Raw genomic sequence first — 17,469 nt, forward strand, 5'->3', positions numbered from 1 at the left:
TCATACCTTCACAAGTTCCAAAGTTTCGTGTGACTGTCTATGTAGAGAGGTTTGTGTATTGCATGTGAAGGACTTTTTAAAGTCGATATAAGCTCCATAGATATAAGATTGCGTCAACATACAGCCTGCATAATGGATGAGAATAGTATTAAAGACTCAGCCTGCCTACTATATCAACTTTCAATCATACTCTCCCCTTCTCAAGGTCTGTCAACACCCTTCCCACCTTCACCACCTTTTCGTTCTTTTCCACCTTCGCTTCACTTCCCATCTTTACCACCAGGTTCGCCTCTTGGACCAGGATCCCCTGTAGGGCCGGGGTGACCTTTAGGGCCAGGACGCCCTCTAGGGCCAGTATCACCTACGGGGCCAGGATGCCCTTTAGGGCCAGCGTCTCCTTTAGGACCAGTATCACCTTTAGGTCCGGGATTCCCTTTAGGTCCAGCGTCTCCTTTAGGGCCAGTATCACCTTTAGGGCCGGGGTGCCCTTTAGGGCCCGTATCACCTTTAGGGCCAGTGTCACCTTTAGGACCAATATCACCTTTAAGGCCAGTGTCACCTTTAGGGCCAATATCACCTTTAGGGCCAGTGTCACCTTTAGGGCCAGGAGGCCCTTGAGGGCCAGTATCACCTTTAGGGCCAATATCACCTTTAGAGCCAGTGTCACCCTTAGGACCAGAAGGCCCTTGAGCACCAGTATCACCTTTAGGGCCGGTGTCACCTTTAGGGCCGGGAGGCCCTTGAGCACCAGTTTTACCAGGGGGTCCTTCAGGACCTGGAGACCCTTGGTCGCCTTTAGAACCAGGATCACCTTTCATACCTGGAGGTCCTTTAGAGCCAGGTTGACCTGGGATTCCTTGAGGTCCTGCAGGACCTGTGGGTCCAGGAGATCCATCTTTACCTGCAGGTCCAACCCCACCAGGAAGGCCCTCAGGTCCTCGGGCACCAGTAGGACCCTTCATTCCTTGAAGTCCAGGATGCCCCTGAGGACCTGTGGGCCCTGTTCGCCCGGTAGGACCTGTAGGGCCCGCATAACCCTGAGGACCCTGAGGACCAGCAGGACCTGTAGGTCCTACGTCACCCTGAGGACCCGGAGGACCAGCAGGACCTGGAGGACCAGGAATCTGATGTGGGACACCGGCGTCTCCACGTTTAGCACCTGTGAAGGCATCAACATAGGAGCATTAGCTGACAGAACACAGGACACCAGTACATGTACACAGTGAACAGAAATCACAGCGATGAGCAACCCCACTCACCTTGAACCCCTCTACTAGTCCACAGCAACCCCACCCACCTTGAACCCCTCTACTAGTCCACAGCAACCCCACTCACCTTGAACCCCTCTACTAGTCCACAGCAACCCCACCCACCCTGAACCCCTCTACCTAGTCCACTGCAACCCCACCCACCTTGAACCCCTCTACTAGTCCACTGCAACCCCACCCATCCTTAACCCCTCTACTAGTACACTGCAACCCCACCCATCCTTGAACCCCTCTACCAGTCCACAGCAACCCCACCCATCCTTAACCCCTCTACCAGTCCACAGCAACCCCACCCATCCTTAGCCCCTCTACTAGTCCACAGCAACCCCACCCATCCTTAACCCCTCTACTAGTCCACAGCAACCCCACCCATCCTTAACCCCTCTATTAGTACACTGCAACCCCACCCACCTTGAACCCCTCTACTAGTCCACTGCAACTCCACCCACCTTGAACCCCTCTACTAGTCCACAGCAACCCCACCCACCTTGAACCCCTCTACTAGTCCACAGCAACCCCACCCACCTTGAACCCCTCTACTAGTCCACAGCAACCCCACCCACCTTGAACCCCTCTACTAGTCCACAGCAACCCCACCCATCCTTAACCCCTCTACTAGTCCACAGCAACCCCACCCATCCTTAACCCCTCTATTAGTACACTGCAACCCCACCCACCTTGAACCCCTCTACTAGTCCACAGCAACTCCACCCACCTTGAACCCCTCTACTAGTCCACTGCAACCCCACCCACCTTGAACCCCTCTACTAGTCCACAGCAACCCCACCCACCCTGAATCCCCCGCTAGTCCACGGATGCCCATTTGAAATACCTTTATCAGAGTTTAACACCAGTGGCCTCAAACACAACCATATAGGAATAGCCTACCCCAAGAACTAAACACACACACACTCACACACACACACACACACATACACACACACACACACACACACACACACACACACACACACACACACACACACACACACACACACACAAATAAAAGGGAGGTTCGCATCCTGATTCGCCCTCCCTCACTCCCTTCCATCTATAACAACACAAAAGGCAGACGACAAGGTCAAAGAGGAGGAGGAAGACTGATGACATTTTCACACCACATCCTCCCTCCCTCCCTCCAAGTACTTGAAGACAACTCCCAAAGCAAGAAAGCGGATCAGGAATAATGGCAACACTCTTGAATGAAAAAGAAAAAGTCCGCTGTGATGAAATAATCACCACCACCACCACCTGTATACCCTCACTACCACCACCTGTATACCCTCCCTACCACCTGTATACCCCCCACCACCACCTGTATACCCTCACTACCACCACCTGTATACCCCACCACCACCACCTGTATACCCCCCACCACCACCACCTGTATACCCTCACCACCACCACCTGTATACCCTCACCACCACCACCTGTATACCCCCACCACCACCACCTGTATACCCCCCACCACCACCTGTATACCCCAACCACCACCTGTATACCCCACCACCACCACCTGTATACCACCACCTGTATACCCTCACCACCACCACCACCTGTATACCCCCCATCACCACCTGTATACCCCACCACCACCACCACCAATAATACCATGGCCATATACCTCCTTCAATTCACTCTCCAACTACAAACTGTGAGTAATGCTCTCAACGCCTGTTTATGTGGAAACTTCAACCCCTACCATCCTACATGGCTCAACATATACCTAAACTTCTAGCTGTGAGCAGCTCATAAATCAAACTGTACCCCTTCAACATCCTCTTCTTACTCTACCAGCCAACCATACTTCCACCACCTTCAATAGTCAGTCTCATCACACTTTAACTTTTGCAATCCAAAAGTGCACAGAAGGAGCATGTGGAAAACGCTATATGAACTCTCCCCTGGAACATGACCCCTGTCTGATAGCACTTTAGCTAACCCACACATTCATTAGAATGTCAAAAGCAAACTATACGAAAGAAGAAAGGCCAACATTCCCGAAGTTCATAAAATCCAAGCTTCAAAGTATCATTTTCGATAGTTTCGAATCCCCTGATAACATCATCTCTCACTACGTCAACATTACCAACCAAGCCAGCAAAAATAAAAAACCACAAGTAAACATAGAAAAAGATGTTTACTTCAACTACTGGGCCATGAAAAAAAAAATCCAACTTCAAGGACATAGAAAACAATATCTTCCGACTACAAGAATATAGAAAACAATATATTGCAATTGCATGGTCACAAAAAAAAAACAAAGTATTCCAACTGCAAGGACATGAAAAATGATATATTCCAATCACAAGAACATAGAAATATATTCCAACTACAAGAACATAGAAAAAGTATTTCCCAATTACAAGGACATAGAAAACAGTATATTCCAACTACAAGGACATAGAAAACAGTATATTCCAACTACAAGGACATAGAAAACAGTATATTCCAACTACAAGGACATAGAAAACAGTATATTCTAATCATCTTCCTGCAGGTTAAAGACTCAGTAAATCGACGAAACATAAACACATTCGTTTACAATCTAAAAAGATCATAAGTTCGATTGAAACTCTCAACAGTGTTAACACTAACCATAATCACAGACAAATGAATAGCAATGGTACACCCTTCCTTGATATGATAGACTACAAAACCAACAACAATCAACTTTGGAAGATCAATATAGAAAATTCACACGTCCCATACAACTCCAGCCATCACCCATGAGGCATATCCGGCCCAAAATGAACAGATCCCCTTTCCCGAAGAACACATGAACATGCTAATGAAACACGATCCAAAAATTATTCATCAAAACAACTGCACTCATAAGCAGGACAGTCATGAAAAAGGAAATAGATAAACTCCACCAAATGGGGTGCAGGAGTGTTTGAGGCCACATGGGGTGCAGGAGTGTTTGAGGCCACATGGGGTGCAGGAGTGTTTGAGGCCACATGGGGTACAGGAGTGTTTGAGGCCACATGGGGTGCAGGAGTGTTGATGGCCACATGGGATGCAGGAGTGCTGATGACCACATGGGGTGCAGGAGTGCTGATGGCCACATGGGGTGCAGGAGTGTTGATAGCCACATGGGGTGCATTAGCTCTAAACGCCACATGGGGAGCAGTTTCCTGCCATACTGTGCAAACATATCCCGTAATCTAGAGGACAACAATCAACTTAGCAAAGGAAGAAACAGTCAGGCATTTGGATCTAGGTTGCAGATTTAACCTTCCCTTCAAGAATTTTTCGTTGTCTCTATTCTAACCTAATATGAAAAATATGGATCACATCTTGTTCTAATTGTACATACAGCACGTTTTTCCTTTACGGCAGTAGCCATCGATGGGTGTGCAATTTTTCTGCTTAGTTTTGCACCTCCCAGAGCAATCGTCGTGTTTCCTTAACTTGATATCGCTTTTTGTAAGTCTTGCTTCGCCACCTGAAAGTTGAATAATTTTCAGTATAATTCTGCGAGGCATACATGACCTTTCTCTATGAGCCATGTCTTATATCCTTAATTTTACCCAGTAAAAGCTTTTAATCACCCTTCCTTCTTCCATCTCTAACATGACCTTCCTATTATTCCCTTGTAAATAATATGCAATTGTGCTGTTTCCCGCGTTAGCGAGGATATATATATATATATATATATATATATATATATATATATATATATATATATATATATATATATATATATATATATATATATATATATATATATATATATATATATATATATATATATATATATATATATATATATATATATATATATATATATATATACATATATATATATATATATCTTCCTACACGTACACATGCCTTACATCCTCGATAAAAACTTTTCACTGCTTCTAACAACTTTCCTCCCACACCATATATTCTTAATACCTTCCACAGAGCATCTCTATCAACTCTATCATATGCCTTCTCCAGATCCATAAATGCTACATACAAATCCATTTGCTTTTCTAAGTATTTCTCACATACATTCTTCAAAGCAAACACCTGATCCACACATCCTCTACCACTTCTGAAACCACACTGCTCTTCCCCAATCTGATGCTCTGTACATGCCTTCACCCTCTCAATCAATACCCTCCCACATAATTTACCAGGAATACTCAACAAACTTATACCTCTGTAATTTGAGCACTCACTCTTATCCCCTTTGCCTTTGTACAATGGCACTATGCACGCAGTCCGCCAATCCTCAGGCACCTCACCATGAGTCATACATACATTAAATAACCTTACCAACCAGTCAACAATACAGTCACCCCCTTTTTTAATAAATTCCACTGCAATACCATCCAAACCTACTGCCTTGCCGGCTTTCATCTTCCGCAAAGCTTTCACTACCTCTTCTCTGTTTACCAAATCATTTTCCCTAACCCTCTCACTTTGCACACCACCTCGACCAAAACACCCTATATCTGCCACTCTATCATCAAACACATTCAACAAACCTTCAAAATACTCACTCCATCTCCTTCTCACATCACCACTACTTGTTATCACCTCCCCATTTGCGCCCTTCACTGAAGTTCCCATTTGCTCCCTTGTCTTACGCACTTTATTTACCTCCTTCCAGAACATCTTTTTATTCTCCCTAAAATTTAATGATACTCTCTCACCCCAACTCTCATTTGCCCTTTTTTTCACCTCTTGCACCTTTCTCTTGACCTCCTGTCTCTTTCTTTTATACATCTCCCACTCAATTGCATTTTTTCCCTGCAAAAATCGTCCAAATGCCTCTCTCTTCTCTTTCACTAATACTCTTACTTCTTCATCCCACCACTCACTACCCTTTCTAATCAACCCACCTCCCACTCTTCTCTTGCCACAAGCATCTTTTGCGCAATCCATCACTGATTCCCTAAATACATCCCATTCCTCCCCCACTCCCCTTACTTCCATTGTTCTCACCTTTTTCCATTCTGTACTCAGTCTCTCCTGTGATTGGTTCTCAGTGAATGTAGGTTTGCGGCAGGGGTGTGTGATGTCTCCATGGTTGTTTAATTTGTTTATGGATGGGGTTGTTAGGGAGGTAAATGCAAGAGTTTTGGAAAGAGGGGCAAGTATGAAGTCTGTTGGGGATGAGAGAGCTTGGGAAGTGAGTCAGTTGTTCGCTGATGATACAGCGCTGGTGGCTGATTCATGTGAGAAACTGCAAAAGCTGGTGACTGAGTTTGGAAAAGTGTGTGGAAGAAGAAAGTTAAGAGTAAATGTGAATAAGAGCAAGGTTATTAGGTACAGTAGGGTTGAGGGTCAAGTCAATTGGGAGGTGAGTTTGAATGGAGAAAAACTGGAGGAAGTGAAGTGTTTTAGATATCTGGGAGTGGATCTGGCAGCGGATGGAACCATGGAAGCGGAAGTGGATCATAGGGTGGGGGAGGGGGCGAAAATCCTGGGGGCCTTGAAGAATGTGTGGAAGTCGAGAACATTATCTCGGAAAGCAAAAATGGGTATGTTTGAAGGAATAGTGTTTCCAACAATGTTGTATGGTTGCGAGGCGTGGGCTATGGATAGAGTTGTGCGCAGGAGGATGGATGTGCTGGAAATGAGATGTTTGAGGACAATGTGTGGTGTGAGGTGGTTTGATCGAGTGAGTAACGTAAGGGTAAGAGAGATGTGTGGAAATAAAAAGAGCGTGGTTGAGAGAGCAGAAGAGGGTGTTTTGAAGTGGTTTGGGCACATGGAGAGGATGAGTGAGGAAAGATTGACCAAGAGGATATATGTGTCGGAGGTGGAGGGAACAAGGAGAAGAGGGAGACCAAATTGGAGGTGGAAAGATGGAGTGAAAAAGATTTTGTGTGATCGGGGCCTGAACATGCAGGAGGGTGAAAGGAGGGCAAGGAATAGAGTGAATTGGAGCGATGTGGTATACCGGGGTTGACGTGCTGTCAGTGGATTGAAGCAAGGCATGTGAAGCGTCTGGGGTAAACCATAGAAAGCTGTGTAGGTATGTATATTTGCGTGTGTGGACGTATGTATATACATGTGTATGGGGGGGGGGGGGGGGTTGGGCCATTTCTTTCGTCTGTTTCCTTGCGCTACCTCGCAAACGCGGGAGACAGCGACAAAGTATAATAATAATAATAATAATATATATATATATTATATATAGCCAGAGGTTGAACCATTATGTGACATTCATTTTTTTCATTCATTTCAAGCTAGAAGTTTCAGTTTTCTAAATTGTTTCTTACATTTTTCATATGTATATATATGTATGTGTGTGTGTGTGTATATGTGCGTATGTATGTGTATGTGTGTGTATGTGTATATGTATATATATATGCATATTATCCCTGGGGATAGGGGTGAAAGAATACTTCCCACGTATTCCTCGCGTGTGGTAGAAAGCGACTAGAGGGGACGGGAGCGGGGGGCCAGAAATCCTCCCCTCCTTGTATTAACTTTCTAAAATGGGATATATATATATATATATATATATATATATATATATATATATATATATATATATATATATATATATATATATATATATATATATATATATATATATATATATATATATATATGTATTGTTGACTGGTTGGTAAGGTTATTTAATGTATGTATGACTCATGGTGAGGTGCTTGAGGATTGGCGGAATGCGTGCATAGTGTTATTGTACAAAGGCAAAGGGGATAAGAGTGAGTGCTCAAATTACAGAGGTATAAGTTTGTTGAGTATTCCTGGTAAATTATATGGGAGGGTATTGATTGAGAGGGTGAAGGCATGTACAGAGCATCAGATTGGGGAAGAGCAGTGTGGTTTCAGAAGTGGTAAAGGATGTGTGGATCAGATGTTTGCTTTGAAGAATGTTTGTGAGAAATACTTAGAAAAGCAAATGGATTTGTATGTAGCATTTATGGATCTGGAGAAGGCATATGATAGAGTTGATAGAGATGCTCTGTGGAAGGTATTAAGGATATATGGTGTGGGAGGCAAGTTGTTAGAAGCAGTGAAAAGTTTTTATCGAGGATGTAAGGCATGTGTACGTGTAGGAAGAGAGGAAAGTCATTGGTTCTCAGTGAATGTAGGTTGTTTAATTTGTTTATGGATGGGGTTGTTAGGGAGGTAAATGCAAGAGTTTTGGAAAGAGGGGCAAGTATGAAGTCTGTTGGGGATGAGAGAGCTTGGAGAGTGAGTCAGTTCTTGTTCGCTGATGATGCAGCGCTGGTGGTTGATTCATGTGAGAAACTGCAGAAGCTGGTGACTGAGTTTGGTAAAGTGTGTGAAAGAAGAAAGTTAAGAGTAAATGTGAATAAGAGCAAGGTTATTAGGTACAGTAGGGTTGAGGGTCAAATCAATTGGGAGGTAAGTTTGAATGGAGAAAAACTGGAGGAAGTAAAGTGTTTTAGATATCTGGGAGTGGATCTGGCAGCGGATGGAACCATGGAAGCGGAAGTGAATCATAGGTCGGGGGAGGGGGCGAAGATCCTGGGAGCCTTGAAGAATGTGTGGAAGTCGAGAACATTATCTCGGAAAGCAAAAATGGGTATGTTTGAAGGAATAGTGGTTCCAACAATGTTGTATGGTTGCGAGGCGTGGGCTATGGATAGAGTTGTGCGCAGGAGGGTAGATGTGCTAGAAATGAGATGTTTGAGGACAATGTGTGGTGTGAGGTGGTTTGATCGAGTAAGTAACGTGAGGGTAAGAGAGATGTGTGGAAATAAAAAGAGCGTGGTTGAGAGAGCAAAAGAGGGTGTTTTGAAATGGTTTGGGCACATGGAGAGAATGAGTGAGGAAAGATTGACCAAGAGGATATATGTGTCGGAGGTGGAGGGAACGAGGAGAAGTGGGAGACCAAATTGGAGGTGGAAAGATGGAGTGAAAAAGATTTTGTGTGATCGGGGCCTGAACATGCAGGAGGGTGAAAGGAGGGCAAGGAATAGAGTGAATTGGATCGATGTGGTATAACGGGGTTGACGTGCTGTCAGTGGACTGAATCAGGGCATGTGAAGCGTCTGGGGTAAACCATGGAAAGCTGTGTGGGGCCTGGATGTGGAAAGGGAGCTGTGGTTTCGGGCATTATTGCATGACAGCTAGAGACTAAGTGTGAACGAATGGGGCCTTTGTTGTCTTTTCCTAGTGCTACCTCGCACTCATAAGGGGGGAGGGGGATGGTATTCCATGTGTGGCGAGGTGGCGATGGGAATGAATAAAGGCAGACAGTGTGAATTGTGTGCATGGGTATATATGTATGTGTCTGTGTGTGTATATATATGTGTACATTGAGATGTATAGGTATGTATATTTGCGTGTGTGGACGTGTGTGTATATACATGTGTATGGGGGTGGGTTTGGCCATTTCTTTCGTCTGTTTCCTTGTGCTACCTCGCAAACGCGGGAGACAGCGACAAAGCAAAATATAAATAAATATATAACTCCCAGATTCTCTATATATCAACACATTTAGAAAGGGCAATTTGCCTTCTTTTTCCCATTCCATCTTGAATTTGATAGTAGGGTGGATGTTGTTGAATTTATTAAAGACAACATCACAATCTTAGGAGGATGGCCACATGGACCACACATCATCCGAAAGTCTGGTTTAGATACACGAAGCAGCATCTCTGGTAAACTAGGTAACAGAGAACCAAACAGCAAGATCAACAATTCTGATATGAATGGTGTAAAATGATTTCGCCCATTACTTCAACATTCCGAAGACATCGCTTGTTTCCGTTCGTATTTCATTTACAAAAACTAATTTTCTGAGAATATATGAACATAAGAAGTATGGACACTACAAGAAGCCTGCTGGCCCATGCTAAGCAGGTTCTGAGTCTGTCTACCCTAGAGCCAACCGCTTGAACACACAAACACATCCAACCTTCGTTTAAAGCTGCCTAAAGACCCACGTAGCTTCCATTGATACACTTGGCTGCTTATTCCATAAATCTACTACCCTATTCCAGAACCAATATTTACCTACATCCGACCTGATTTTTTTTTTTTCTTTTAATCTAAATCCATTATCTATTTTCCAATCCGGTGGCCCTATTCTAAGAGTTTTATTCATGTTATTTTCATTAATGGCCTTCACCCATTTAAAGACTTCAGTCGTATCCCCTCTAGGCATCCTCCTCTTAAGTGAGTGTAAATTCAGTCTTTTTAACCTTTCTTCATAAGTGAGGTTTCTAAATCCAGGTATCATTTTGGTCATTCGCCTTTGTATTTCTCTAAACAGTTAATATCAGCTGTATAGTATGGAGCCCAAAACTGTACCGCACAATCGAAATGTGGTCTCACCAACGCATAATACAATTGCAATAATACTCTAGGAGTTTTATTGCTAACAGTCCTATTAATGAACCCTAACAGCCTATTAGCCTTATTTCACACTTTAATACATTGTTGCTGCAGCTTGAGATCCTTGCTCACCAGTGCTCCTAAATCTCTTTCTCATTCTGTTTTGCCTATTGTGATATTGTCCAGTTTGTAATTAGTGTTCCTGTCTTTACCAACATTAAGTCTTATGCAATTATCTAGGTTGAATTCCATTTTCATGGACCCGCCCATACTGAAAAGTTCCTCTGGAAATTCACTGAATTTTCATCTGAGTCATTTACGGCCCCTACTTTGTATCATCGGGAAATCTACTTAAGTCTCTGGTTATTCCCACATCCAAATCGTTGATACCTAAAACAAACAAGAGCGGTCCCATGACTGACCCCTGAGGAACACCACTGGCTACATTGCCCCCAGTCCGATGTAACTCCGTTGATGCATAGCCTCTGTTTTCTGTCAGTGAGCCACGCCCTAATCGAATTCAATACACAACTCCCGATCCCGTGTGCCGCTATTTTTCTAAGCAGATGCTCATGAGATACTCTGTCAAAAGCCTTTCTTGAATCTAATTATACAATATCATAACTCTTACCCTGATCAACAGTTTCAAATACTTTATCAAAGAAGGAGAGAAGGTTACTGAGACATGACTTCCCTTTTGTAAACCCATGTCGAGCATCTTATATGAGATCGTGATTCTCCAAGTGTTCCCGTATTTTGTCTGCTGTAATCGTGAAAATCATTTAATGAGAAATTCCCAATGTTCACATGGTCAAAAACTTTACTAAGTCTAAACATCGATATCAAACTATTCTGGGAAAATGTGTTTAACATATTACATATGAGCCAAACACCCACCGTTTACTTCGTCGGGGAGGCAGCAGACGTCACCAGGCGTCGGGCAGTCGGCGACCTCCAAGATTTCATTGTCACATTCTCCCTCGGGCTCACAGGATCCACCAGCTTCTTCACATTTGCTGGTCCCGCTGCCATCAGCCTCAACATCACTCTACCATCACAACAAGATGAAGTTTACCTAGACATACTTAGGTGTACTGAAGCCTCGGAAGTTGCGTTAGTACTTCCTCCTTACATTCATATATAGCCTCATTAATACTCTTCTCGCTAAAGTACCTAGGCATACAGCTGCAGCATTTGCATGCTTCTCATATGCATATAGGAATACAAACGCTCTGAGAAATACACAAACCGATTACAATACCCTTCCAAGGGAATCTGGAGTTTGTGAAAGAAGTTATATCCCCTTAAGTGACTATTTCAAATGAACGTAAAGTCTTTTAGCTTGTTGAAGAGACTCTAAGTACTAGTTGAGGAGAAGATGGCCCTCTCATATTTACCTCACTCCTTGGGGTTGTTTGGTCTACCTCCAGTTGTTTACAATATGCCAATTAATACCGTTTCTTAGATTTCTGTATGAAATCATTTAGTACAGTACCTCTTGCTTGTGACTCTAGCTCTGCTCCAAGAGTTTTGTGTCGAGTGATGCAATCGTGTTTCATCAGAGAATCAACTTTTTACGCAGTGATGTATAACTGTTAGTATTTGTGAAAATGTTAAACTATTTTATTCCCTCTAGAGGTGACCGCCATCTTGGGAAAAGTATGAAGATAACCGTTTAATTCTGCAATAACAGAGACGAAGAACACTTCCTGCACACCTTCCTACAGGACAGACGTACCTGGTGTGTTCTCCAACACCTCATCGAAGCAGATCAAGTTTTAAGGGACAAGTGTGACTTTCGTTTGTTGTATCTTTTTTGTTCTCTCTCTCTCAAGCAGAGTAACTTATGATGTCCATTCTGAAATTGTTCTACGCCTTTCATGATGTATGTACAAGTATTGTGAGGATGATAGAGAAAAAAGGTCACCAGGGACAGATGAACGTAATAGGCGTTCACTTGGAGTGTGGGAACGTGGATAAAGATGCGGTAGGTCGAGGCCCAGTAGTTTCAGGCCCCTTATGGTAGATGGTCTACCTCATTCCATGTGGGAGACAGCTTTCATTAGCTTGCTCGTCGCATATGTAGCCCGGCATTCATGATAGTAAGATAAAAGCTTCTAGAACTAGCACTAATAGGGTTGTTACGGCCATGATAATTGTGCTGACATCAAAGTAAGCGACTCAGCTGCGAACTTGATCCATTAGTTGCAACAAGACACGAGAGAGAGAGAGAGCGAGAGAGAGAGAGAGAGAGAGAGAGAGAGAGAGAGAGAGAGAGAGAGAGAGAGAGAGAGAGAGAGAGAGAGAGAGAGACAGACAGACAGACAGAATCTATAGTTAATTGTAATTTCGAAAAAAAAAGCAGGCATGTTGGGACCCGGAAGATGGTGAACTATTCTTGGCCTGGATAAAGCCACAGGAAACTCTGGTGAAGGTCCGTAGCGATTCTGACGTGCAAATCGATCGTCAGAGCAGGGTACAGGGGCGAAAGACGAATCACACCATCTAGGAACTGGTTCCCTCCGAAGTGTCTCTCACGACAGCTGGCACTCGCCGCCAGATGGATTTCATTCGGGAAAGCGAATGATTCGAGGTGTGGGGACTCATGGTAGAGTTGCTACGACTTTAGTTACGGACCACGAGAGAAAACCTAGAGTTTAGTCGTGACTTTGTCTCAACATTGCCATTTGACTTACTTGTGTGGGAGAGGACAGAGTGGCACCAAGCAGGAGCGCCAGCAACACTAGTCTCAACGCCAGCACCATTGTCGTCGAGCTCCAGGTCGTCACTGACTTCCTGAGGCTGCTGCCGCATCTTTTTAAACGGTTTAGTGGCGGATGAAGCACATGTGATGGCTATAAACAGGTGACAAGCAATACATCTCTTTTCTTCTTTTGTTCGAGATGATACATGACACAGAATGTTGACCCTCGATATGTGTTGACTCAGGCAGGTGGCGCCATATCCCTAATCTTATCATAGGTCGCACGTCACAATAGTGAAACGATATCCAAGTCAACTCACAACAAATTGCTCTCCGAACATTTTCATTGTATGACTTTCTCTATGAATCATGAGAGCATTTCTGTTAGTGTGTGTGTGTGTGTGTGTGTGTGTGTGTGTGTGTGTGTGTGTTACTATATTTTGTGATTACCTACACTCCCTCCCTGACGCCTCCTCCACCACGGACCGCCGTTCGTCACCACAATTGACTTGTTCTGATCAGAGTTCTACTACGTACAGACACATGCAAGAACACTCCCATACCTACCGTTCTGAACTTCACAAACAATCCATTAACAAACGCGTAGCTACACAAGTGAACAGCTCAGTCTTCTCTTAGTTAGGCTATGTGGTATGTCAACTACTGTAACTATTCATCACTTAATGTTCAGTCACGTTTATAAAGTATAAACCATACTATTTGCTCTATAAACATCCCTTTATATTAATCATCATGTCTATCTAAACGTACCTCACCCATATGCTTATCCAGAGAGTGGAAACATCCAGCTCACCCTGATCTTAAGCTCATGGATGGTTGGTTAACAAGGAACGATCATGTCCCCCAGTTCTGTCATATTTGTGTAGTTCCAGTCGCTTGGCTGCCTACATCCAATAAACAGCGGGCTTCCATTTCGTGACCTTTGTTGGCCATCGTTCAAACTTTTCAAACTTTTGTGTACAATTATCAGTCACATTTTCATTACTTTTACATCATTCATCCACAATTTTGATTGTATAAAAGTCTGACTTTACATCATTTCTAAAAAATTTCTCGCTTGATTTCTTATAACTTTTGGTGGCTCTGGTTTATACATATATATATATATATATATATATATATATATATATATATATATATATATATATATATATATATATATATATATATATATATATATATATATATATATATATATATTTCAAAGAACGTTTTCGTGCCGATACTGTCAGACTAACTCAGTAACTTGTGGGCTGTAGTAAGGTCTCTCCTTATTCGTCTCTCTTTTATGGTTGGCAAATACATAACCTCTGATTTCTTCCTGCAATCCAGCTCTATTGCTTCTGACACGTATCTTTGTTGCGCGCCTTTGGACCTTTTCTATCGAATAATTTTTCTTTCCGTTTGGTGGAAAAAGTGAAAAGCATATTCCAATTAATGTTTCATGTAACCTTTGTACTGATGGCTTCAAAATAAGGAAACCCTCGATACTGATGGCGTCAAAACAAGGAAAACCTTTGTACTGATGGCGCCAAAACGAGGGCATGTGTGGATACAAAAGTGTGTGGTTAATACTGTTCCTTCACGTTTCGTCTGCCCAACCACACATGTCCCGCAGAATAACTTGCTTCTTGAAAAAGCGGTGGATGTGCTTTTGTTAACGATATTATCATTTCATTTGGTGTTTACGTTAACGATGATTGATAAAGGCATCATCACTGACGCAAATTCAGACATCTAACTAATAAAACTATTATAGGCGCCCACTGACCTCTGTCAGTGGTCCTCTGACCTCTGTTGCTAGTGGACGTGCTCCGCCTGAGTTCCTCGTTCACCCAACGTTCTGATACGAGGAACGTCTCCCTACGCCTCGTTCTAGCTATCCTGGCTGTACCAGCGTGTTCACCCGGGACTTGCTCATTAAGGGAAAAGGTAAGACCATATCTTGTTCATTCTGCACTCTGTTAGTGCCATTTCTTGTTCATTCTGCACTCTGTAGTATACTGCATTTACGAAGAACAGTGAGGCATTAGAAAAACTAGACGTTAGGATGAATCCGTGGGGAAAGTGATGCAGAAAATAGTCGAAGTCCAGGAACACGAACCATGGGTGACAAATAAGGCAGAGAACTTGGAATACTTTCTGACTGCTGTAGAGACGGCGTTAGTTGATAGATATTCCTTTCAGGCCACTAAGAAGACTTAGTCGACTAGCAAAAGTTCAGGAAAGGGAGATTCCGACTCAGAATAAGTTTAGTTTCCTGGAGGACGAAGTACAGGATGATCAAGAGCATCATTCAGGTTGGAGATATCTTCGTCGGGGTTCAGGGTTAGGAGTTCTGTGTTAGAGGGAAGAGTAGAAGAAGTTTGTGATTTACTGATGCGAAATTGGGACATTTTCTGGGGAAGTTCCACGACATTGTCTCAAACATTCTCATGGATTCAAAGTTTGCTTTCCAGGTCGGGTCAAACAGTATAGTCAAAGGGAAATCAGAAGAAATCTTAGCAGAGTCAGGGATCTTATCACTAAGTTCATAGAAAGTCGTAGTGAGTTAATTATATCGTGATTGCTGCCTAGATTTAACGTCAGTCCCTGATCCCTCAGTATAATGCTGGGGATAAACAGTACAAATGAGGTTCTCTGTAGTGAGGAGGAAAGCGTCCTTTTTTTCTCATAGATTTATGGAATCATCTTAGTCGAGGTGGGAGCCTCTTTGCCAAGGATAGATTCCACTTACTGGAATAGGGGAAGCCCTTCTTGGTAGAGTGTTGGATGAGAATATCAGGCACTTTAGTTATTCATGGCATGGGAAACGGAAAGAGGGACTCGGGATGAGAGGCGACTTAGCGGGATAATCAACCTCGAAGTCAGAGACCTGGCGCAGGATAGGAACAAGGAATGTAGGGGTGGAGTGAGGAAATATGATGCCTGGTGGTCAATTCCTAGGTAGCAGAAGTTATTTCTTGGGTAGCGGTGGGGCATGGGCCGATTGGGGCACATGACGGGGTGTCAGCTGGCGCCGGCGTTTGGGAACGATGCAGGTCTGGGGAAAAGGCAGAACACAGCAGCGTGAGGTTAGTTCCCAGGTGACAGGAGGGACGACTCAGGTCCAAGTTACGGACATTGTTCACATAGGCGGGCTCCTCACGGCCTCCGCTTTGACATTTACCATTTCCAAATTCTTTGAATCCCTCCTCAACTGCCATATCCTTAAACACCTCGAAAATCACAGTCTTCTTTCTGATCACCGGTGTAGCTTCTGTAAGGCGAGATCCATTGGTGATATTCTTTCCTATCTTACTAATGTCTGGCCATCATCCCTGAAAGATTTTGGGGAGTCATGTATGGTTGTCCTTGACATACATAAGGCTTCTGACAGGGTGTGGCATCGGGGTCTCGCTCTAAGTTCCCCTCTTTTGCCTTCCGTCCCTCACTTTGCTGTTACATATCTAGCTTCTTCTCTGGCCAATTTATCTTTGTTCTTGTTGACGAACAGCGGTGTTCCTCAAGGTTCTCTCCTGTCCCCTACACTTTTTCTTTTCTTTCAACGATTATATCTCCTCCACATATGATCCAATGCACTCATACTCTGACGACTCAACACTGCATTCATCCACAGCCTTCAATTCTGCTTCTTCTTCTCTCGCTCGATCTGCATCTCGTCTTGACACAGCTTCCCCAGTAAACTGACTTGGACAGGTTATCTCAATGGGGTACACAATATCTTGTTAAGTTTGATGCCTCCAAAACCCAATTGTTAATCATTTCTCTATCGAAAACTACTTACAACTCTCTACTCTCCTTTGATGGTTCCGTAATTCTACCTCTTGCCTCAATGAACGTACTTGGTATTACTGTAACATCAACTCTTTCTAGGAAACCCCACATGACAGGAATAGCTAAGTCTGCCTCTAAGAAACTGGGTGCCCTGTTTAGAAGTCGAAACTTCTCTTCTGAACAGTTGATTCCTCCTTTTATGGAGTACTGCTCTCACACCTGGGATGGTTCTAGCTCTGCATCCTTACTTGACAGAGTTTAGCCGAAAGTTGTCTGCCTTTATAAGCTGTCCCAGGTTAACTTCCAAACTTGACCCCCTTGGCTTATGCCGCAATGTTGGTTCACTTTCCTCTTCTATAGGTATCATTGTGGTTTTTGTTCCCGAGAGCTGGTTGCTTGTGTGCCCCCACCACTAGC

General features: G+C 43.6%; 1 protein-coding gene across 1 annotated transcript in view; it reads right to left on the minus strand.

The window, feature by feature from the left end:
* Positions 1 to 6: 6 nt before the first annotated feature.
* LOC139747135 (uncharacterized) overlaps positions 7 to 17,469 on the minus strand; it is a 32,464-nt gene continuing 15,001 nt past the window's right edge. Inside the window, exons 6-9 of the mRNA XM_071659052.1 lie at positions 13,247 to 13,405; positions 11,448 to 11,598; positions 4,588 to 4,716; positions 7 to 1,159 (exon numbers count right to left, since the gene is read on the minus strand). Coding sequence (XP_071515153.1) covers positions 261 to 1,159; positions 4,588 to 4,716; positions 11,448 to 11,598; positions 13,247 to 13,405 — 1,338 coding nt within the window. The 3' untranslated portion in view covers positions 7 to 260. The remainder of the gene's footprint in view (positions 1,160 to 4,587; positions 4,717 to 11,447; positions 11,599 to 13,246; positions 13,406 to 17,469) is intronic.

Source organism: Panulirus ornatus, chromosome 67, assembly GCF_036320965.1.
Source record: "Panulirus ornatus isolate Po-2019 chromosome 67, ASM3632096v1, whole genome shotgun sequence".
Classification (NCBI taxonomy): Eukaryota; Metazoa; Arthropoda; class Malacostraca; order Decapoda; family Palinuridae; genus Panulirus; species Panulirus ornatus.